General features: G+C 38.2%; 2 protein-coding genes across 2 annotated transcripts in view; both read left to right on the top strand.

Moving 5' to 3' along the window:
- LOC307149262 (von Willebrand factor A domain-containing protein 7-like) overlaps nucleotides 1-12,019 on the top strand; it is a gene marked incomplete at its 5' end in the record, with an annotated part of 19,697 nt that extends 7,678 nt beyond the window's left edge. The window contains 12 exons of the mRNA XM_079855485.1: nucleotides 5,084-5,212; nucleotides 5,993-6,179; nucleotides 6,674-6,843; nucleotides 7,796-7,908; nucleotides 8,175-8,291; nucleotides 8,394-8,567; nucleotides 8,726-8,858; nucleotides 9,452-9,601; nucleotides 9,739-9,831; nucleotides 9,921-10,189; nucleotides 11,412-11,545; nucleotides 11,643-12,019. Coding sequence (XP_079711611.1) covers nucleotides 5,084-5,212; nucleotides 5,993-6,179; nucleotides 6,674-6,843; nucleotides 7,796-7,908; nucleotides 8,175-8,291; nucleotides 8,394-8,567; nucleotides 8,726-8,858; nucleotides 9,452-9,601; nucleotides 9,739-9,831; nucleotides 9,921-10,189; nucleotides 11,412-11,545; nucleotides 11,643-11,844 — 1,871 coding nt within the window. The 3' untranslated portion in view covers nucleotides 11,845-12,019. The remainder of the gene's footprint in view (nucleotides 1-5,083; nucleotides 5,213-5,992; nucleotides 6,180-6,673; nucleotides 6,844-7,795; nucleotides 7,909-8,174; nucleotides 8,292-8,393; nucleotides 8,568-8,725; nucleotides 8,859-9,451; nucleotides 9,602-9,738; nucleotides 9,832-9,920; nucleotides 10,190-11,411; nucleotides 11,546-11,642) is intronic.
- LOC307174232 (von Willebrand factor A domain-containing protein 7-like) overlaps nucleotides 1-24,829 on the top strand; it is a 110,473-nt gene that overhangs the window by 6,660 nt on the left and 78,984 nt on the right. The window lies entirely within an intron of this gene.

Below are 24,829 nucleotides of genomic sequence, written 5' to 3'. Positions count from 1 at the left end.
TAGAGATAAGTGAACAGATGACCTGGTGCATAACTGATAATAACAGGTTAGGGACCGTTCGGTATTTATGGAAGGGGCCACGGAGGAAAATAGGGGAGGGTCATGTCTTTTTATTCTTTGTTGAGGGGAGGGTCATCCAACTTTTTTTAGTCTAGGGGGAGGGTCACCCCAACTTTTATATTCATTAAAACAGCAACATTTCAAAGTGGCTTGTTTGGTGCTATTTTTTTCCATTTAGCTCCATGTTGATCTCGCGTTATCAGCCCCCCTTCGATATCAGATGGGTCTGACCCAACAAAAATCCAGTTTGGCGCTGTTTGTGACAGTGTGCGCTTCAGTACGAGCTTAGAAAAAGTGCACCATGTCAGAACAGAATGCCAAAGAAATGTTTACCCGGCAAAGCTTTAAAGCACGAGCAAGATAATGAACTTTTGTTAAGTGCACAGTGTCCTGTGAGTAACTCTACCGCTGCATTAACATGTGATGTGAACGTACGTCGAGTTTAACAGTATTGGGACTGAGGCGCCAGCAACTGCTGATAGAATGTGCGCTGTAGGGCGATACTGCATATTTTAAGTTTCCATTCTTATTTTGTTTCCACGATGTGTAAGATGTAGGGCTACCACCAGCCGCGCCGCTACCATTGGGCCCGGGTGGGCATTCAGGTCCGGCCCACCCATTTTCTATAGCCTATGGTTTTGTACGTTTCTTCATTCGGATCTATTTGCGATGATCGATCCAAATTCTAAACAAACAGTTTACATGCTTCGTCCTTGTTACATTATTCATTAAGATAATAATTAATAAATGCACGCATAATTATCAGTGAACTTGATAAATGTTGCAGATATGTTTTACATGCATGCACAAACAAATGCCTTTCAACTTGTGTGTGCAAAATTCAGAATAAAATGAATGTGCAGCAATTTGTACAAATACAGAGTATGTAGGCCTACTGTGTTGTTACCATTAAATAAGCTCATTTAGTTTCATTTTTGTTAAAATATAATAATGTTATTTTTTCATCTATGTTGATTATGAAAAGTGAACCGCACACACAGGGCCGGTTCTAGACATTTGGAGGCCCTAGGCAAAATTCATGTTGGAGGCCCCCCCACCCCCAATAAAAAACACTTGAAACAAATATGATTCCTAACCTTTTTATTTATACAACATTTAATTTTAAATTTAGTATATTTTTACTTACACAGTACATAAGTTTGGACAAATTACTATTTTTAATGTTTTTGAAAGAAGTCTCTTATGCTCATCAAGCCTGGATTTATTTGATCAAAAATAGCCTACAGAAAAATAATATAGTGAAATATTATTACAATTTAAAATAATGGTTTTCTATTTTACTATACTTTAAAATATATTTCTGTGATGGAAAGCTGAATTTAGTGTCACGTGATCCTTCAGAAAACTTTATAATATTCGGATTTATTATCAAATGTTAGAAATGGTGCTTAATATTTATTTTATAACGTGATACTTTTTTTCAGGATTTTTTGATTATTAAAAAGTTGTTTTAAAAAAGTCTTCACTATCACTTTTATATATTTAACACATCCTCGCTGAATATTCCTGTTTTTTTTCTGTATTTTTGATCAAATAAATGCAGGCTTGTAGAGCATAATAAGAAACTTCTTTCAAAAACATTAAAAATAGTAATGGGTCCAGACTTTTTACTGGTAGCCTACTACATCAAACTTCATCTAAGGTAATCTCTTTTTTGTTTAATGAAGATGTTATTGTTCTTGTTGTTATTTTGCTGTTTTATTCAGTTTATTCACAGTTCCAGAATACCACTTCAGTAGATGAACATGAACGTGCTTTTATAATTTTTTTCATATGCGTTATGGGCAGGATTTTTCCCTCCCATTTAATCAATATTGACTGCAGATATTGTCATATTATTAATATCAGTAATATGATATTATGTATTGCATTGCTACCTTAAATATGCTATACACAAATCAAGTGGAAGAGAAAGATACGATCGCTACTGAGCAGGAAAAAAAAATCTAAACTGATATTCGTATAGGCTATGATGTCAGGGTATTATCTAATCATCAGCATCAGAATATAGAAGATAGATATGAGATCCTTTATTTGAAACATTTAAAAATGTTGCAGTGTGTTGGTTTTTTAACTTTGAATACAAACGTCTTGTCTTTTACTTTTGTAGCTTTTTTACTAGTCAGCTCCCAACGCGATGTTATTCATTGTACGCGCAAATTCAAAGCGTCGCGTCTGGGCACGTTAATGACGCTCGCGCTCTTTTAAACTCGTAGACTAACAAAGCGGTGAATGATTTTTCCAGAAATGACGCTGATCTACAGTAGCCCACAAGTTTATATTTAAAATACATTGCAATCACTCCAAAATCGATGACCTGCATTACGAGCTGTGCTTTTTTGCGTGCCTATTTAGGCTTTTGCTTCGCACTCGCAGCACCTGATGGATGCGTTCGTTGACCGCCTCTGACCGCCGCTGACTCGGACTTAACTGGCTGGCGCCTCTATATATATACAGTCATGGGCTGGCGTTAATGTGACGTAATGTAACAGTCTATGGTTAAGATAAACATCGTCACTATTTTTAGTTAATTAATACATTTTGAAATAAATTGTAGATAGAACATTTGTACAATTTTTTTTTTTTTTTTTTTTTTTTGTCCCTCTGTCTGGGCCCCATCCCGCCAATCGGGCCCTAGGCACGTGCCTAATTTGCCTTTGCGTTAATCCGGCTCTGCGCACACACGAGTATACGCAATATCGAGAGACATGGAGCGGGTCAGACATGATTTTGACCACTTAATTAAGTTTTGTTTTGCAGAAAACGATTTTTTAAAGTGAATTTCGTTTTGTATAAATTGTATCTTAATTTTAATATTTTTTTTTTATCAACCAATTGCCAAATACCAAATATAGCAGACAACACAATCATAGAGGCGCCTGCGTGGTCACTTGCACTGCTCGTAAACAGGAGCGCATCTCATCCTAACTTAACGAAACTCAGCATATGCCTCACATACATGAAATATATCTTAAGAAAGCTTGAAATGTCTTTTTAACAATTTAAAACGAAAAGAAATAGGCTACTCTCTGGTTATGTAATGATGTGCATTTCTCTCTGTAGGCGTGTTCACTACTACGGAGATGGCGATCGTCAACTTCATCTTTACAGCTGTTGTTGCTGTTAATAAACTAAAAATAATAGGCTTTTAATTTTATTAAACAATAAATTAAATGAAATTTTTATTGTATTAAAAAAGCAACAAAAAATCCTGTTTATCAATATTGTGTGTGTGTGTGTGTGTGTGTGTGTGCGTGTGTGTGTGTGTCGAAATAATTTGTCCGCAGCTGCTAAAAAAAAAAAAAAAAAAAAAAAAAAACAGTCAAAAACCCCACTGTCAGTGTTTTGTAAGGAACAGGCAAATATGTTCAATATAGCAGGAGACATTTTAATTGTTTACTAATAAAACAGTTATTTTTTATGTCAGTGTCGGCTAGACAGAAGAAGTTGACGACTCGCGATCTTCGCAGCGCTACCAACATCTTTAAATCACTATTAGTAGGCTATTATTTAAGTTAACATAAAATACATAGACCTACACCACAAAAACTAGTTGAGGATAAATTCGTTAAAATTGGGCGATTCCAGTGAATGGACGTGACATTTGCAGTCAAAACTTAAAATAAAAATTCTCAGAAAATGCATTTATTTGAAACGTCTGAAAGGAGTTAAGACATTAGAAGAATATCAGTCTACACATGCGTTTTATATTTAATATGAGGGAAATACACATGTGACGTGACACAAAAAAATCTTTAACTTTTAGGTGGCAAAATATTTTTTAGTAATTCTATAAATTACACTGTGCAAACCAAAATATATATACCCACCGGATGAATAAAGATCGGCCTCCACAGAAAATTAAATTTTATATTATTTTTATTTTATTTTTCGTATTTGCATTTATGTGAAAAAAAAAAAAAATAATGTTACGGACGTGACAGTTCTCCATTACGCACGGACATGACTGCTCTGAAAGTGACTTTAAAAATTGCACAGAGACCTCAAACAGAAAGCACAAAGCCTTTCTTTAAAGTGAATTTCATTTTTTATTATTAATTTTATCTTAATTTTAATCAATGTTTCATCTGGATTTAATAAATAAGAAGTAGTCTAAATATAGTAGAAAATAGATAATCATGTACGGAGGCGCGGGCGAGTGAACTGGACTCGTCTCATAAATGAACCGAAACTCAGCGTAAGGTATGCTACTTGCCTCATAGACCTGGGAAATATATAGACAGCTTGAAATGTCTACTTTTAAACATGCAGAACAATTCAAAACTAAGGAAAACAGACTGCTTTCTGCTTATGAAATGTGCATTTCTTTCTGGCGCGTTCTGAGAAGATCGCGACGCATCGTCAACTTCATCTTTGCAGTCGACACAGAAAACACTTGTTTATTAAAAACAATTAAAATGTCTAGCTATATATGACATATTAATAATCATTACTTTTGCCGGTTCTTTGTGACAGCTTTTAGATGCTTTATTCGCAACGCCACCCACATGTTGAAGGAGTCACACTGCATCAGCACCGAAAACATGATTTTTTTTCAAATCTAAAATAAAAAATCGTGATACGAACCGAATCGTAGGTTTGGTCTATCGTTACAGCCAGATGAGAAAGCAAGAGTTTATGGTTTAAAAAACAAACAAACAATGGCTATCTGAACATCTTTGCCAAGCGCAAACCAGTACAGAATTAGGCTAATCAATAAATTATCGGGGAGGGTCATGCCTTTTTTCACAATCATTTTGGAGGGTCATAGAAAAAATTATTGCTGGCGAAGGGAGGGTCATGACTTTTTTGACAACAGATCTCAAAACTCCTCCGGTGGCCCCTTAAATAAATAACGAACAGTCCCTTACACCAGAGAGTACATATCATATTGTATGAGATTAATCTGTTGACGGTTCCTAAACAGCAAATAAGTAAATTAAGTGCGTGTTTGTGATTTATGTGTGTTGTATGCTGTAGATATGTATTTGTTCATGTGCAGATGTTGCAATGCCAACATGCAGTGACTGTGCCAGTGGTACCTGTCCAAACCAGCTGCTGCCTGCTATTCTGAATGGGAAGTACCTCACTTCAGGATACATGGGCTTATTCTCCTCTGTCAAACCTCCAGGTGAGGAAACATACATAGGTTTATACCAGAAACACGCATGGGCATATATACTGTAAAAATGTAAGGTGAAGTCAAAATGTATTAGTAACTACTTCCACTGCTTTTTTTAAGCTAATAGATTAACTTACAACAAACGTTGGTGTTTTATCAGCTTCTTAGAATGAGTGGTTTTAGGTTGTTATGTGTAAACAACTGAAAAATATTGCTGCGCAGGTAAACCTCACTCCCCTGATCTCAAGAGGTGCACTGGCAACTGATAGTAGAAACTGCTGTCTTTAATGTCCTTGTTAGTGTGCCCGTCTCCCATGCCGGAGACACTGGTTCGAGTCCCACTCAAAGCGGGGAGAGTAGGACTGGAGGGGTTATATTGGTGCCGTGACCCAGATGGGAGTGAGGTTTAGGGGGGTGAGTGTAACAGAGGCCAGATAGAGAGAGCTGTGCAGGTAAACCTCACTTCCCTGATCTCAAGAGGTGCACTAGCAACTGACACTAGAAACTGCTGTCTTTAATGTCCTTGTTAGTGTACCCGCCATCCACTCGAAGCGGAGCAAGACCGGAGGGGTTACATAAGCAGAGGCTGTATTAACCAAAACATTTCCAACCTTTACCAAATTTGAAAAAAACATCAACAGACAATTCAAAATGTCTTTGACAGATAAAAAATAAGATATCATCTGCGTTTCCCCACTTAAGAAACATTTCAAAAAAGGAGAGAAAAATACGTTTAAAAATATTCTTGTCGCACAATTTCATTGTTTGTCTTTTATGCATGTGTGAAAGGTAAATGTAGCCATGGTGGGGAGACTGATCTCAGCAGTACCAAGAATCCTCGAGGTGGGATCAGTAAAGATGAACGCCGTTCCCATAATACTAATCTACACAATAATGCTGTGAACCTGGCATCTGAAGCCACCCTGGAGCTGCTGGAGGACATACATGGAGCTGTAGGAAACAAGGACTACCTTCGGTATGGGGATAAATTCCTTATATATCCTTAGACAAACTTTCTTAAACATTTAAGAGATATTATTACTTGCAAAGCTGGGAGCAAAATGTCATGTTCTCTTAACAACCTGTTTTCTACTCTACAATACTTTTACAATTACAATGATGATCCAATGAGGATCATGTGACACTAAAGACTGGACTAATGGCTGCTGAAAAATCAGCATTGCCATTACAGCAATAAATTACATTTTAAAATATATTCAAACAGAAAACAATAATTTAAAATGTTATAATATTTCAAAATAGTGCTGTATTTACTGTATTTTTGATCAACTAAATGTAGCCTTGGTGAGCATATGGATAAGATCGACCCCAAACTTTTGAATGGTAGTGTATGTGGCATTCCTAATTTGTAAGTCTAAATAATGTATATCACTATAAATGTAATGTGAATGCATTAATGTTCACATTTAAAATCCATTAACCAGAATAAATTTTTTTTTCCTCCATCAGACTGATGGGTATTGCACGATCTGCAGTGCTGGCTTTTGTGATTGACACCACAGGCAGTATGGCGAACGACATTGCAGAAGCCAAGAGAGTAGCCTTCAACATCATTGACAGTAAGAAAGGGACTCAAGATGAACCATCTGAATATATTCTGGTGCCATTTAATGATCCAGGTGAGTGCAAAAAGGGTTACCATTAAGCATTGGAATACATAGCACATAGAAATACTTGGTAAAAATAAACCTTTTTAATTACACTAAACTGTTTTATTGAAACTTTTCATTACTGAATGCAATTTATAGCTGCAGTCCGTAACTTTTTTTGTGTTCAAATTTGACTAAATTTATATAATAAGCGAGTACATCATGAATCCATTTTCCAAACCGTGTTTTTGTCTTATTCTGAATTACTACTGAACACCTATAATAAGTGTTTATATTTTGACTAGACCGGTCGGGGCAAAGTAGCCGAGTAGCCCACTACCTGCGTGACTCGTCATAGACATAAACAGACGTATGCAGTTCTGTGTATTAACCTCTAGAGCACCAAAAGTTACGGACTGAAGCTTTAAAATAGGTTTATTTTAATAGCATCATTTGTTCGTCATCTTCAGTTTTTCCCCACAAAGTTTGTTGTTCTCAGTGAAGAAAACATGCAATTCTGCCTTAGAATTTGACCAGAATCACACTTTAGATTAGGGTCCAATTCTCACTATTATCTACGCCATTTGCCTCAATAAACTCCTAATTACTGCTTATTAATAGTTAGTAAGGTACTTGCTAAGTTTAGGTATTGGGTAGGATTATGCAATGTAGAATATGTTCATGCAGAATAAGGCATTTAATACAGTATGTGCTTTATAAGTACTAATAAACAGCCAATATCCAAGTAAAATGCATGCTAATAAGCAACTAGTTAAAAGTGAGAATTGGACCCTAAACTAAAGTGTAACCAGTACTTTTTGGAACAGCCTTCATTTTGATAATGTGCCTATAGTGCCTTAAATTGTTGCCTCTGTAGGCAGATCGCTATGAATTTGGAAAAGAGCAATGATGTACTTATTATGGAAAAAGTGAACTATTTTTTTACAGATACTATTTGTATGAATTCTGCGTGTATTTGCAGATTTTGGACCACTAATAAGAACCACGGACCCAGATATAATGAAGTCAGAGATCTCCAAGCTCACAGCTAATGGAGGAGGAGACACCCCAGAAATGTGCCTGTCAGGACTTCAGGTACTGTTTTGTGTGGCCTTTTAGCCAATCAGCTCAATCATTTGATTAGCAACCACAATAGTCTCTAGTTAGAACTAATATTAGAATATTAAATATTATAATGAATATTATAGATAATCTGTGAACCTTCATCCACAACTAAATTGTCTGTATTAAGATCCATTCTTAGTTTGGTCAAAACACTAGCAGGAACATTACAAGGAATCAGTTTTGATTGACCAGTCTACCTGGTTCTTCTCCTTTCTAACCTTCTGTCTCTCCCACAGTTGGCTCTGACAGGCGCTCCCTCCTCCTCGCATATATATGTGTTCACCGACGCTCCACCAAAGGATACATACCTGGAGAATATCATCACAGCCCTCATCCGCAGCACCAAGTCTACGGTAATCTCTCTAACATTGATTTAGTTTCAGTCTTTGCCATCAACCTTTTAACCAGGCCTCCATTAGTTTCCCACTTTTCCATCTCTCCCCCTCTCTTTTCAGGTGTCGTTCTTCATGACAGCATCAAGTAGGAGGAGAAGGGCATTGAAGGCATCGTCACAGTTTCAGGTGTATTATGACGTGGCCTTGGCCTCTGGAGGTCAAGCCATTGCGGTCCCTAAGTCCAGTCTCTCTCAAGCCACTGATATCATTGTTGATACCTCCACTTCAGCCCTGGTATGATCAGCATTTTATAGCAATTTTGAACTGTATCCAAATATTTTGAATTGTAAACATCTCACACACAAAACAGTTATAACAGCTTACTGGTATAAATGAATAAAGCCGAAGTTTTTTCCTTGCAAATGTTTGCACACTCTTTCTTTTTCTGTCAGGTGACAATTCTTCAGCGCTCCAGGGATCCAGGACGTGTGGAGAGTTTCTCCTTCCTACTGGATGAGTCTGCGTCCAACACTACCATCTACATAACAGGAAATAGCCTCACATTCAACCTACGCAGCCCGACAGGTAAATTCAGGGGCACTTTACATTGACACTAAATTTAACTAATTGACAATACATTTATTTTGCAATTTACAGGCCCCATTAGCTGTTAAATTAAGACAAGCTGTCAAACATTTTGAATTTCAGCTATCCCAACTAATTTAGATTATCTTCATTTCATCTTAGTCCAGGATAAGTCATAGTGTCATGCAAGATTTACCAGGCTGCAAACAAATCTAAACATGAAATCTGTAACAGAAGATGAAATGCAAATCTGGTTTAGTGTCATGAAAGTGTGGTGGCAGCAACGGTACGTTGCACTGACTATATATAATCTCTCCTAATGTTAAGGACGGCAATAGCTGGTAAAATCTAGAAAACTCTGAAAACTAAATTAAAACTAACAATGTTAGAGTGAAATGTTAGAAGTTATTGAAAAATAAAAAAAATAGAAATAACTAAATAAAAATGTACAACTAGAAAAACTTGTGAATTGATTATATTAGATTGTGCTGTACTCATTTGATTGATTGTCGATTGTTATTATGCACAGCTTCAATATAAGATATAAAAGTAAGTTCTTCCACTATTATCTATTTTAATGCACTTGCTTCCAGGTGTCTCTCAATCTAACACTGTTTCCAACGGACCTCTGGGAACAATTCAGAGTGTAGGAAACCTGCAACGGATCCAATTAAATGAAACTGAGATGGGCCTGTGGCACATTGACATGACGACAACTCGGGCCTACACCATAAAAGTGATTGGTGAGCCATCATGTACACATTTAATAAACCAATGCAAAACAAAAGACTTAAGTCTTTGCCAACCTGTCTTTAGGCCTTTGTAATGTAGACAGTAAAAAAAAAAAAAAAATTAAACGAAACGATTCTGCTTTCTTCAGGTCAGAGTGCGATTACATTCATCTATGACTTTGTGGAGGAATTCAAAGGACCTCATCCTGGATATGCTGTCATTGATGGGCGGCCATCAGCAGGTTTGAACCACTGTTGTGTTCAACTATGAATCGATTCTTATAAAGTAATTTGAATGACAGTGTTAAAAGATTATATGCTCTTTGTTCAGGCTTACCGGCTAAGCTGCTACTAACACTGACTGGAGAGAAAGGTCCAGAGGTTCTAGAGGTGCATGAGGTCGCTCTCATGGAGGTGTCTGGGGTCAAAGTGTCTAATGGAACCATAGAGAAAATGGGTGGTGGAGATTTCCTAGTTACTGTGAAAGAAGTTCCAGAAGGAGAGTTTGTGGTCTTGCTAAAAGGAAAAGACAAGACTGTCTCCAGCCTGTTCCAGAGGCAGACCACCACACAGATGTCTCAGTCCAAAGTCACTGTCAAGGTACAAACTGCATTCTTTTTTGGAACTTATTTTTGAAACTGTTATTTGATCTATTATGACATTCTCTCTGTTCCAAAACTTAGTGAGCTTTACCAAAAGGTAGATACAGTCTCTTCAGATATGCTGCCTCCTAAGATAAATCTTTTCATCTAGATTTGAAGGAATTATTGGCATGGTTTTATTTCAGTTAGCCTAATAGCTGGTTTGATTTGCATTGAGAGATGATCTTATGGAAAGTACTCCATGCCAATCTCTAGGTATGGTGAAGGCTATGTGAGGATGTGGGGCTATTTTAATTCCAAAGGCCAAGGGAACTTTATCAGGATGCATAGTATCCTGGATCCATGAAGTAACTGGCCTTTAAAAATAAAAATCTGCCTGCCTCTATGGGAATTTAACAAAGGGGTGTCCAGACTTATGCACCCTGTATTTTAAGGAAGAACATTTATTTATTTACAATACATTATTCATTCACAAAGAAAATTGGAAATTGAAAATTGCGGAAAATTGTTCCGCACCGTCGGCTGAAATTGGTCCTGGTCGGTTTCCCTTTTTGAATGACAAATATAGACGAATATATCTGCAGAAATAGATAGTAATCTCATTTACACGCATTCTAGCTAACAGTCGGCTGTAGTTCTCTCTGTGTGTTCAAGTGAAACTTTTTACCCCGACGCGAGGCGACAACACAGTCAGCTTTCATCAGCGCTAGTTTGTCGCCGTCGGCTTGGTGTGTTCCAGGCTTTAGGCACAACCTTAAGCAATGGCCCTGAACGGTGGTTCAGTGTCAACACTGAGACAACGCTGTAACAACCTTCACCACACAACGTAGTTATAGCCTTTTGTCCATGTTGTTAAAACGTTGTTAGAAGGTTGGGTACAACGTTCTGTGTTTGCTGGGTATCACCTGCAGGTGTGCGATGATGGTGTTTGCTAATTACTCGGATATATATCACAAAAGGGAAGAAAAGACTATTGCAACTTGTGTGTCATGCCAACTTTAAGAACTGTTTTGTTAGCCTAGCAACATGCTAACTATTTAAATCTATTGTGGTCGAGTCTCTTGTGTAGAAATCGGTCACATATAAAGTTCCATAAGAGTTAGAATACTTCCTTTAGAAGGCAGTAGGCATCAATCTAGTTGTTTGAACAAATCTTTTTTAATAATAATGCTATTTTCGGGAATTGAATATCTTCTTTTGTTTTACCTCTCCATCTATAGGCAATAGCGGACAGCTCCATGCTGCCAGGACAAGTATTTAAACTAAATTTTACTATTACAACCAATGGATCAAGCGGTACCTACACAATTCGTGCAAGGAGTGACAAAACCATCCCTATGACACATCCATCAACGTAATTTCTCCACTTACTTTTCAAATCACTCAGTGATGATTGACGAACAAGTTTTTATTGCTTTTCTTATCAAGACAAAGTTTCTTTGTCATCGCAGGCTCAATCTGCAGAGTGGCGGCAGTGCTCAAGGGACAGTGTCTCTCACTCCTCCTGCTGATACGGTCTCAGGCACAGATGTTACGCTAACCATCGAGGCAGAGGGACCTGGAGGAAGTGATTCTAACTATGCTGTCGTTCGCCTTTCTGTTCTCTCCAAGGTAACCTCATATGGTTTCAGAAAGGCTATTTTTATAATGTGAATTTTTTTTCCCCAACAAACCACAAGCTACACAAGTTATTTGATCAGCAGAAATCAGATTAATATAATGTACAACTTCATGAAGAAAAAATACAAAATTAGGTTTTTTAGTGCTGAATTTACATTTATGAATGTGAAATTTTGCCAAAATAATTAATACATTTATAATGAAGTACATATTTTCTCTACTCTGACTTCTATAAAAGCAAAATACAACATTTATCCACAATAAGGTCTTTATAAATATGGTCAATGATGAATCTGCTGAAGTGTTAGGGGTTAACAGTTTAGGACCCAAGGACCAGATGTTTGAAAGATGACCCGGAGAATTATAAAAAATTGAAGAAAAGTTTTACTGAAGATAGTTTGCAGTTTCATCAGCAGAAGTTCAGCTTCAAGACTCACACAGGAGTTTGTAGGCCGCCCCCTTTACAGTTACAAAGATCACAGCAGTTATACCATTTCCAAGGTCTAAGCTACGTCATTGCTTACAGGTTGAATGATTCTGATTGGCTAATTGATTAACATAGCAATTTTCCACACATATACAGATAGACAGAAGCATATCTCCATCGATTATGCAGCTGACACTCGGACCCTGAATTTAGGCACGTCGTGACCTTCCTGGTCGCAGATTTGGGATGCTGGGTGCCAGCATGTCCCGAACAACAACTCAGTCAGTCTCCAATAATGCCAGTGGTTCCTTAACCTGTAAGCAAGAAGATTGACACACACACACTGACACACATCTTTTCCAAGGTTGGATTTGGCCAGGCTCTAACTATAAACAGGAGTCTCGTCTCAAAACATCAAGATAACAAGTTCTTTCTCTCAGGATAGGACACTTTAGTCTAAATGGAAACTATAGGCTTTAACTGACAAATGGTCCCTCTGTTGTGAGACAGAGACGGATACAATTGCAAGTAAAAGGTATCTTTATTGAGCTGGTCAGATGCACACAGGTCGGGGAAACAAACACTCAGGTGGTGAGATGACGCAGGGACTTCAATGGGCAACCCGGAGATGGCGTGCGGTGATCGACGTGCTCAGGAACCAGGAACAATAAACAATCCAGACAGCGTGAACACAACGAAGAGGGTCCACGAAGACAGGAAATCCACACGAGGAGACGAGAGCGAAACACAGGAACAGGACACGACACCGGGGAAGCCACAACGATCTGACAACAAGAGATGGGAATGACTGCACATATAAAGGGAACGGGGATTGAACACAGCTGGCGACACTAATCAACACAATGAGTAACCACACACACACATAGACGCACACACACACACATCAGAAATGAGACAGCCGATTCATGAACCGTGACACCCTTAAACTATAGACTTCAATGACCCCTATGTGTTTTAACATGTTGAAGACCTTTCTCAAACACAAAACCAGTCCCTATTTCATTTCTTGAAGCCGGGTTAAATGAGCAAGCACTGTTACTGCATTCAAATATCAAATACAGACATTAAAGAATACATGAAAAGAACATTTCAGTAATCACACTGGTAACTTCTATAACAAAGTAAAATATCCAGAGAAGTCATTCAACTCATTTGATATTTAGAAGGAAAAGTATTGATTAATACCTTGATTATAATCACTCATTACATATACATTGAAGCAGCAGTGGATTCCAATCCACTCCCTTCAGAAGTTTTGCCAAAATGTTCTGGTGTGTGAGCAATACCAAAAGAGGTGCAAAACAGTTTCTGGGTGGTCTTCACAAAAAGAACAGTTTGTATTGATGTCTCTTTTAAATGTAACCATGTAATGATTAGCAGGGTAATATCTGGTGAATTATTCTGAACGACACTTCTTTCACCTTGAAATACTATCAAGTATCTGTGAGGAATCATCCAAACCTTTTTCCAGTCAATGTCATTTACAAATCGGTTCCAATAAAATGTAACATTTGGAATAGAAACAATTTCTTTCTGAAATAATGCACGAATGTTCTTATTATTTTGAGGATTTTTCCAACCGGTGATTCAGCCACATCGGGGAGGGAGACAGAAGTAAGTTGAAGTCTGCCAGTATACCTAAAAAGCATGATTGTGCCTGATGGAATGGCGTCAAATACAATTACAAATTCTCTTGGCGTAACTGGAATGTTATATGTTGATAAAAACTCTCTATAGGAGAAAAGTCGCCCCTCTCCATTAGGTCCACCAGCAGAATCTGATTGAGTGCCCAATTCTCAAAAAAGACTAACTTGTTCTTATATAAAATATCTCTGTTATTCCAAATTAGATACATGAGGTGAGAAGTTATGCTTGTAAATTAGAGACCAAGCTAAAAAGACCTGCTTGTGAAAAGTGGACAGTTTTACAGGGAGTTTGTCCACATTGTAGTTACAGTTCAAAATAAAGCCCAGACCACCAAAGTGAGAGAATATATAGTGGGGAATAAAATTCCAAATCGTGACAGGGTTTTTAAGAAAATGCTTAGCCCAATTAATCTTAAAGGAGACATAACATGCTTTTAAATTGTTCCTTTTTACATATAAATCATACATTTGTAGTCTATATAAAGCGGAACTGCAATGCTTGGGTCTGAATTCCTCATTATTATAGCTCCACAGGCCCCTTTTCTACCCCTTTTCTGATGTACGTCTGAGAGCAACTCGTTTTGGTGCGGTCTCTTTAAATACAACTAAGACACTTCATACCCCGCCCCCTCTCCAGGTTGCAGAGGTTCAACTCCACCCCGTTCGGCCATTTTTGTAGTTTGATAGCAGAGATACGATTATCTAGCAGCACAGAAACGTTTTATTCACACATTATTAACAAAATGTCAACAACGGAAGACTTGTCCAGCCAGCCTTACATGTTCGAGCCAGAGTCGGAGCCGGAGCGAGATGAAAATGAAGACGACGAACCTGTAGAACAACGTCTTCATATGGATGTATCGCAATGGTGTGTACTGTATTTACACATGAAACTTTGGTCTTCCGACCTTTTACCACCGTGTCGATTTATTTTGATTAATATGTGCGAGGGAGAGAGAGCAAGACAGCGTCTAGTTTGGAGACGGTGATGTCTTGTTTACACTTTCGCCTGGCTCTGAAGAGAGAGAGTGAGCGCGCGCGCGACTGGGTCTCTCTCTCTCTGCTCGTTCTTTCAGTTAAACATGCGTCCTGTCACAAGCGCGGCAGTTCATCTACATTAGACGGTGTAATGAAGCGTGTGGGTTACTACATAGAACAACCGAACATTTTAACTTACCCTCTCGTAACTTCTGCATCCTTTAGCTTGGACTACAAAATTGCAGCGAGAAATAGAAATGGCGGATTGCTCGAAGTGTTGGGCTGGAAGTCGATGTCCTTATTTGGCAGTTCCGCTGCAAATACTGTGACGTAATAGTTCAAAAAACGTCATAGATAACAGAAAAATTGGAACAGGTTGAAAAATATGACCAAAACAGAATATAAAGATATCAACGAAGCACCTGAAGAGAATAATTTCATATTTTCTGTACTTCTAAACACTCCAAATATACAACAAAATGCATTTAAGGGCTAAAAAAGTGCATTTGGCATGATATGTCCCATTTAAAGGTATTTAGGGTATTGAAGTCCAAAAGGTTGAGCCCACCAGATTCATAATTATTCATAACAACACTTTTTTTGATATAATGGGTACGATTTTTCCAAATGAAGTCAAAAAGCATTCTAGTGGCGTCATGCCCATTCAAAGTGAGGGGGCACGTGCCCCCTCAGATTTTTCCTCCCTGATAATTTTTTTGTCACAACTTTATTCCTATTATGCTCCATAATATACCAGAGCCTATAACGACTCAAATGTATTCTTCTGGATGTGTAATAAATCGGTCAGCATCAGCCCGCCCCTTTTTCCTAATATGGTGTCTGTGTATCAAATCTAGAGCGCTGAATCTTTGCTGTGTATGTTCAAGCAACTCACTCGTCTCGCACGTTGAGCTGGCAATGTTTTACAGATGGTCTTGAAGTGGTAAGTGGGCAAAGCAACAAATCGGCATTGAAGTTATCGTTATGATATTAAAAGGTAGTGGGATTATTTGTGGTTGACCTGGAAATTTTAACTTGATCAAAAAGTTATGGATTTGATATAGCTGCGAATTCAGAGCATTAACTTAAGTTGTGTCAGTGTAACGTTATCGATAGCGAGCCTAGTCTAACCGTAAACTAGTTGGCTAACGTTACTGCCATACAAAGCCATAGTAACGTTATCTGATCGGTTTTGAAACATCTGTTCTGTTTTGTCTTGTGTCAAAGTCTCCAGCTGGTTCAATTGTTTTCAGTTTCATAGAAACGAGGGTGTTAAATTTGTTGTAGGCTAACTGCAAAATCCAACCTAACGTTATCAAGGCATCGCCTCTATGTTTCTCCCATAGACTATTCACGGTTCTTCACGGATCAGGCAGCTAAAATGCAGTGAAAAAAGATAGGCTACCCGTTCGAAAGCTACAGCTCCGTTAAGGTATTTCTGTCCCTCCCAAACTGCATTGAAATGGTATGTTTTAATAGCAGCCAGAATTTAAACATTTTCAGGGGGAGAAACCCCCTGACCCCTCCTAACATGATCCATATCACCCGTCAGAAAACAATTGCAACGTCTCAGATTGTGCCCCCCCAGAATTTTGGCTTGCATGACGCCCCTGCTATCAATGTCTTTACAGATTTTACTGTCCAGGTGTAAAGAGAGAACTGCTATGTAAGCTGGGATATCCCTTCAGCCTTGGTAAGCAACACTCTGCCTTTTAGAGATTAGTCCCTTTGCAACCACTGGTTCAATTTGAGTTTTAGAGAAATTTAACGGACATCTCATTTTCTGATCTTTAGAGATAATAATACCTAAGTACGTAACTTCTTCCTTGATCGGAATGTTGCAAATAGTTTGTATATTGCAATCTTTTAAAGGCAACAGTTCACATTTATTAATATTTAGGTATAGAGAGGCCTCTGAAAACTGGTTAATTACTTGAATGGCGACAGGTATCTGGCTTGCATTTTTTTTTTAAAGGTCCCATGACATGCTACTTTTTGTAGGCTTTAATATAGGCCTTAGTGGTCCCTAGTACTGTATCTGAAATCTCTTTTCAAAAATTCAGCCTCGGTGCAGAATTATAGCCACTACAAGCCAGTCCCAGAATGAGCTTCCTTCAGACAGGCCGTTTCGGTGTCTGTAGCTTTAAATGCTAATGAGGAGGAGAAAGGCGGCGCAAGGTAGAGGGTGGGTGTGGCCTTGACCATCTTGCGCAAAGGTACCGGTCCGTGCATGTTTACGTTGGATATAGCAATGGCACGAAGACACGCAGTCTTTCAAGCATTTCAGTTTGACCCAGAATCTGATCCGGATGGAGAAGCAACAACTCAGCGGTTCCAGCAGGACGTTTCCGAATGGTTAGTTTAAAATATTATGTCTGTATATACGGTACTTTATTCGGATGGTTTACAGTTATTATCATGTAGCTAACGCTAACCTACTGTTGCCTTTTCATGAGAGATCTGTAACATCTGTAATTTATCTTATTACAATTACATCATCAAGCTCTGCGATCTTGAAATGCGGATATCGCGCGCGCCGTATAACCAACAGGAAAACGGTTATCCAAATAACAAAGAAGTGTACAACACTCGCGTTACAGTGTGTGTATTCACACACATAAACTGCATAGCTGCATAGCTAATGTGACAGCCACATTCTACGTGTAACAGTCTAGGCAACCATAAACAGTAAAGCAACACACTTATATATCATTAGTTGACTTACTGTTCCGAGGTGTGTAGCTGAGCCAAAGAGAGTGATCCAGTTTCAGACGTTCAGCAAGCCCAGCTCTGTATTAACCCTTCGGTGTTCATTTATTGAGCAATTGTTATGCTTCGCTCGCTCAAAAGCCATATCTCTCGTAGACAAACTAAAATCGCGCGTGCGCGTTCCTACTTCCTAGCTCATTTTCTCATGGGCGGAAAATATTCTCTGGGCGGGCAAAGCAGAGACAGGGGAGGTAACATTCCTCCTTGTAACGTCACAAGGAGGAGATTCAAGATCAGCGCGATTGAGCTTCCATTTTCTCAAAGGCAGAGAAAGATAGCAAAAGCTCGATTTACACCGATTGAAATTTCTAGAAATTTGGGGACCATATACAGGCTAGGGGAACTCATATTAATGTTAAAAAACCTCAGAAAGTGAAAATTTCATGTCATGGGACCTTTAAAGAAAAAAAAAATGTTTTTTTTTGTGGTATTGTCAGCAAGCTGACTGATGATGATATCCCTACCCGCTAGAAATTCCTTGTATAGCACAGTTACCGACATGAGTTGTGAGAATTTGCGTACAAAGTAAAAACAGGTAAGGGGAAATCAGGCATCCCTGACGAATGCCCCGTTCCAGATTAAATCTAGGGGAAGTTCCATTTTTTCAGTTTGATAGAGCTATTGCCATTAAGGTTTTAATTGCTTTGCAGAAAAAGTCCCCCAAAACAATTTTCTCTAAAGATAGAAAAATAAATTGGTGTTCTATTGTATCAAAAGCCTTATAGAAATCTAAGAGGAGGATGAAGCCATCTTCAGATATCAAGTCAGAGTAGTCAAGAATATATAATACTAGTCTAATATTGTTAGAGATGTGCCTGTTCCTCATAAAGCCTGATTGTGTCTCATCTATAATTGTGTCAAGAGTTTCTTTAATTCTCCTGGCAAATATTGACGCTTTCTGTGAATATATTTCAAAGTTCAAATCTGTGAATATATTGGCAACTTCACTTAACTCCTTGAGTTAAGCACTGACCGCATTTCTTTATATTTGAGTCCAAGTTCAAACACTATGAAATACTCAATTGTTAAAGGGGGGGTACCATGGTGTTTCATGTATTCAGAGTTGTTTACAGTGTTAAAGAGATGGGTTCTCATGTTAAACATGGGCAAAGTTTTAAAAAAATATTTTGGACGAATAACGGAGAATTTCTGTGCTGAAAATCTTACTTCCGGGTTGGTACAAGTTTCGGCTGGTTTTTTTTCGACCGTGGATCTAATGACGTAGATGAGAGTGGAACTCCTTATATGAGCATTTCTCTCGGAAAAGCGCGCCCGCGCGCACGTCGACCAGAGGAGAACGAGACCGCGCACATCAACGCGCTTCAACAGGAAATCATCGGCAGCCAGCGCTGCATAGGATTTGTTCAAGAATGTCTCCAAAAAAGTGTGTTTTTGGATGTGAGGGAAAGCTTACCGTGTCCAGCTTTCCAAAGAACCCAGTGTTACAGGAACAGTGGATGCCGTTTGTTTTTCCGGGGCAGCAACGGAGTGTAGGAAGTGCGGTTGTGTGTTCTGGCCATTTCAGTGACGAATGTTTTATTAACAAGGCTCACCGACGCTGGATTTGCAAATCGTTTGCTATTAAAACGTGGAGTGGTCCCAGTGATAAAAGACCCCATTCATGTAAGTACAACTGGATCAGATTTCTGTCTTTTGCTGGAAATCAAGCACTACTGCTTGACTCTATAGCTCCGCCTCCAGGACCTCGGCTTTTTCCGGAGAGAATCGGAAAGCTGTATTTTTCTTTTATAAATTTAATAAAACTAAACACTTTTTTGAGATATTAAGGATGCACTACTACTCTATAGGTACTCAAGATTAACACGAGATTAGGTGAAACTGTGCATGTTATGTACCCTTTAATGTAGGCCTACGGAGCTGTCTAAAACACTGCCAGCGGGACATTATACATGAAGTGTATGTCCGAGCTCACAGTAGGTTTTGCGAGGGAATTCAAATATCTTTGCGAGGGAATGCAAATGCTTTGCGAGGGAATGCATATAAATTTTTATGTGAAATGGAGATCGCAATTCTCCCTCGATTCTTAAAAAAAAAAAAAAACTTCAGACAACTAAACAACATAACATGCAGGTTCTGACGAAATGGTCATTGCTTTAATCTATTTAAAATATATATTAATAATATATATATATATATATATATATATATATATATATATATATATATATATATATATATATATATATTGAAATCTTTGAAATGAATGATTCAGTGACAAACACTATTTTTTAAAACACTCACTTGTCGCCACCTCCTGGAGTTGGATACAGAGAAATCCAAGAAGGTGCAGGTGCAGTTCTGCATGTAGCAGGGGAAGAGGCTATTTAAAGGGCACCTATTATGCAAAATTCACTTTTACATGGTGTTTGAACATAAATGTGTGTTGGCATTGTGTGAGCAAAACCACCCTAGAATGATAAAAATCCACCCAGTAGTTTTTTTACTATCTCAATAAATCATAAGCACTGTCTCAGAACGAGCTGTTCTAAGATTGCCCTCACTGTGACGTAGAATTGAGCTAAGCCCCACCGACGTGTTTGATTGACAGTCTGGTTTTGGCATAGACCCCGCCCTCGGTGATCTGTACGTCACCATCCTCCATTGTTTCAACGACAGCCGGTAATGTCTCCTAAGAAGTGTAGGTGTTCTGTTGTGGGATGTAAGAATGGACATACTAGTCTTCTTCACTGACATCAGAGCCACTGAAAACGCAGCGGATGGATTTTATTTATGAAGAAAAGGCGCCACTTAAACTTCCTAAATACAAGAATCATTTTCTGACTGACTGTTTAGTGAACGAGGGTCAAAGTTAATCCTCAAGTGTGGATCGTTGCCTACTGTTCGCGCTCCAACGTCACCTCCAGAAGAAGTAAGTGTATTTTATTATTTTTGAGCAAATAGTCATTCCAATCGATGTCAGCCAGTTCAACAACAAATGCGTCTAAAGCTATTTATTGTCGTCGTCATAGGATGTCTCAACAAACAACGTCAGACAGTTTTATGTCACGTACATTATTTTTTGCAGCAATAACAAATGTAAAATGAATACCTCTATCTCCATAGACAGTAGGCTATATAAACGTCTATCTCCCTGCAGCATATGTTTTCTCTTTCTGTAACGTTAGCCATCTTTTTGCCACATAAGCGTGTGTGTAAGTTAGTTTAAAAAAATGCGCGAAAGTTATCACAATTTGTTTGTGTGTGTGTGTGTGTGTGCGTGTGTGTGTTGCACATCCATAATTGCAAAGGGGACGCGATTAAAACTTTGTAAGTACATAAATGTATCAAATAACCATTCCGAGACGTTTAGTCCATTCTCATTCGTGTTTATTCTGTGCCGGACTCTCTTCATCATCTGGGTCCAGCAGGGCGGGGATTATGCAGCTCATTTACATTTAAAGTGGTACACACCAAAACAGCTCTTTTTAAAACAGGCCCAAAAATGCAGTGTTGGTCAAGTTACTTGGAAAAAGTAATTAGTTACTGATTACTGATTACTTCTCCAAGAAAGTAATCCAGTTACTTTACTGATTACTTTTTTTCAAAAGTAATTAGTTACTTTACTAGTTACTTTACTAGTTACTTTTCAAAAACATGATGCACGGAATGAATACGCTATAAAGCAATAGACCTTTCTGCTTCTATTCTTTCTGCATATTCCATCATCTAAAATTTAATCAAATGAAACATTCTTTTTTAAAATTTGTTTTATTAGTTTCGGTATTTTAACTTTATGCACATTGCATCAATGACTCACTCATTAAGATGGTCGCCTGCCGCCTCCTACTGGCGGTTTATAAATATTTCTATGCATAAATAATATTTCTTATTTGTATATTCAAAAAATATTTTAAATAATCTCATTACATTATTAAATGCTTTGATTGGTAACAGCCCTTTAGCATCTTATTATTCTATTGTAATTTATTGATCAAATTTAAGAATTTTAAATGAAAGATGAGGCAAACGATTAGGGAAAAATGCCCTTTATAAAGGTTAAAATATCATAAATATATACATTTATATATGTTAAAGCTGACTGAACTGATGAGAATACTGATTCAGAATAAATTATATTTACAACACACACATAAAAAAAAATCACATTTTTTTCCTGTTCTAACAAATGTTTTTACTCGGACAAGTGAATGACCGACCGAAGGACAAATGAAAAGGCTTAAATGTTGAGCCCTGGTATATATTTTTTATTATTATTCATTTATTTACCCATAAACCTGTCTTTAGGAAGCCATAAGTTACAGTGGCAAGAATAACTTTGTGAAACCTTTGGGGGTGGTGGACAGAGAGGAGTATGCCTTAATCTAGTTGATCATGCATTTCTTTTCTTTTATTCCACAGCTGATGTGTGCAGTTTTTTATTGCTTGGATTAAAATAATTTTCTCTTGTTTTGTTTTTTAATTGCAGTCTTTTTCTTCTGCCATTCATGCTTATCAGCTCCATGCAATCTTAAACTTTTCTTGGTTCAGCTGCACACAGTCTGAAAAGGTTTTTTGGCAGTTTGCTAAAATAAAAGACCCATTCTAAGAGCTGTTGACTTTTCTACCTTGGGAAAGAACGTTAAACGAACAACTTGAAAAGGCATGACAAATCATGACATAAGACTGATATCACTCACAACGTACCAATGCATTATCCCTCAAGAACAAATATAACGTCTGATGTTTGCACGTGCATACAGTTTACCATTACGACATCGTTCATGAATAAACATGACGTCTGAACACGGACAAACGCGGCGTGTTGACGCCTCAAAATTAACGCGTTTCGTTTAAAGACTTTTGAACGCGATCGCTTGCCATAGTGTTTACCACTGACTTCGCGGCGCTCATGTCATTGTCACGGCTCACGTCGTGAGACAGTCTCGCAGTATAACGCAGTAACGCAGCCTGCTTACGGGGAAGTAACAGTAATCTAATTACTGTTTTTGCAATTGTAATCCCTTACTTTACTCGTTACTTGAAAAAAGTAATATTATTACAGTAACGCGTTACTTTGTAACGCGTTACACCCAACACTGCAAAAATGACATTTTCAAATGGTTATAATAAATTAACTGTGGGGTATTTTGTGCTGAAACTTCACAAATACATTCTGGGGACACCCAAGACCAATATTACATCTTGTAAAAAGGGGCATAATAGGTGCCCTTTAAAGTCTGTAACACATTTCACTTCACAGAAGAGGAGAAAGACAAAATACAAGTACTGAAAAACAAGTTTAAAGACTTCTGTAAACCTCATAAAAACTTACCGTACATTCGACGTGTTCTTCACTCCCTCGCGGAGTATAGGCTATGTGGCATAAAAGATCAATTGCGGATCAATTCCATAAAAGGCGGACTGCTGAGAGAGGCAGACCTCTCACTTGAAAAAGCCATCGACATCTGTAGGGCCAGTTAGATTACATCAAGTCAGATGAAAGCGCTGAACAACGAGATGGAGATACACAGTGAAGCCAAGGAAACGAGATGGTAAATCGGATCAGAGTGTGCTGACATAAAAGGAATGCAGCAAATGCTACAAGCATAGGCTATAGAAATTGTCCTGCCTTTGGGAAAACATGTAAGAACTGTCAAAAGAGAAATCACTTCACAAAAATGTGCACTTCCAAGAGCCATATGAGTCAGAGTAAAAGAATGCTCAGTTGAACAGAGCGAGAATATGTTCAGTGGAACAGTACAGCAAGAGCAGGTCAAAGACATCTATTACATTTCAAAATGAAAAAGATTGGACTGAAACTTAGCCAGGCCACAAGATGGAGCCATTAGGCAAGAAATCGCTCACCTGTGAGTACAAGGGACAAACGAACAAGATTGTATTTGAAATCATACAGAGAGATGCACCAGCAATTATTGGACATGCTGCCTGCCAAAAGTTAGGCATGGTAAAAAGGCTGTATCAAGTTGAGAAAATTAATGACATTCTCAAAGAGTTTGATGATCTGTTTGTAGGACTAGGCTGCTTACCCGGTGAACACCACATACAAATAAACACAGACATCAGTTGTGCATGCATAGAGGAGGATCCCAGTAGCTCTCAGAGATATAGAGTAATCGAATAACTACAAAGAATGGAACAGATGGGAGTTATTGTAAAGCAAACTGAGCCTACTGTGTGGGTCAACAGCATGGTCACTGTGGTCCCACCAAAAAAAAACAGTACATATGCATGGACCCCAGAGATCTAAATAAAGTGATACAATGAGAGCACTATCCAATGTTAACTGTAGAAGAGGTGGTCTCAAGAATGCCAAACGCGAAGTACTTCTCAGTACTTGATGCAAATCAAGGCTTCTGGCAAACCAATCTGGATCAAGAGAGTTTAAAATTATGTATGATGAACACACCCATTGGACGATATCGCTTTCTTCGCTTAGCCTACCCTTCGGGATCTCTTCAGCATAGAAGACCTGGAAGGTGTTGTGAACATCATTGATGACTTATTGGTGTGGAGTTACACAGTTGAAGAGAAGGGAAAAGGAAAATAATCTGAAATTAAACAGAAACAAATGCAAAATCAGTATGACGGAAATCAAATACATCAGGCACATCCTCAGTGCTCAGGGATTAAAACCAGATGAAGAAAAGATTAAAGCAGTAATTCAGCTACCAACACTAGAGGGCAAAGAGGAGCTGCAAAGATTAATATTTGGCTAAATTATCCCCAACTTGTCTGACATCAGTCCACCTTTGAGAAAATTGCTGGAGAAAGAGACATCATGGCACTGGGAAGCTCAGAAGAGAAGTTTTGAAAAACTCAAACAGATGATTACTCACAGTCCAGTCCTGAAGTTCTATGATGTCAGCAAGCCGCTAACACTGTCAGTTGACGCAAGCTCAAAGGGTATTGGAGAGGTGATCTTACAAGAAGGAAAGCCAGTGGCCTATGGGTCTAGAGCCCTGAGTGACTGTCAGAGCAGATACACACAAATAGAGAAAGAGCTGCTCGCCATTGTATATGGCTGTGAGAAATTCCACTGGTACGTGTGTGGGAAAGAAATCACAATTGAAAGTGACCACAAACCATTAGAAAGCATCTTCAGAAAGCCGTTACATCAAGCTCTGATGAGACTTCAGAGAATGCTTCTATGTCTGCAGAGGTACAATCTCAATGTAACATACAAACCTGGGAAAGA

This window comes from Squalius cephalus, assembly GCF_949319135.1.
Source record: "Squalius cephalus genome assembly, chromosome: 2".
Taxonomy (NCBI): domain Eukaryota; kingdom Metazoa; phylum Chordata; class Actinopteri; order Cypriniformes; family Leuciscidae; genus Squalius; species Squalius cephalus.
This window is presented reverse-complemented; position numbering and strand designations above follow the sequence as displayed.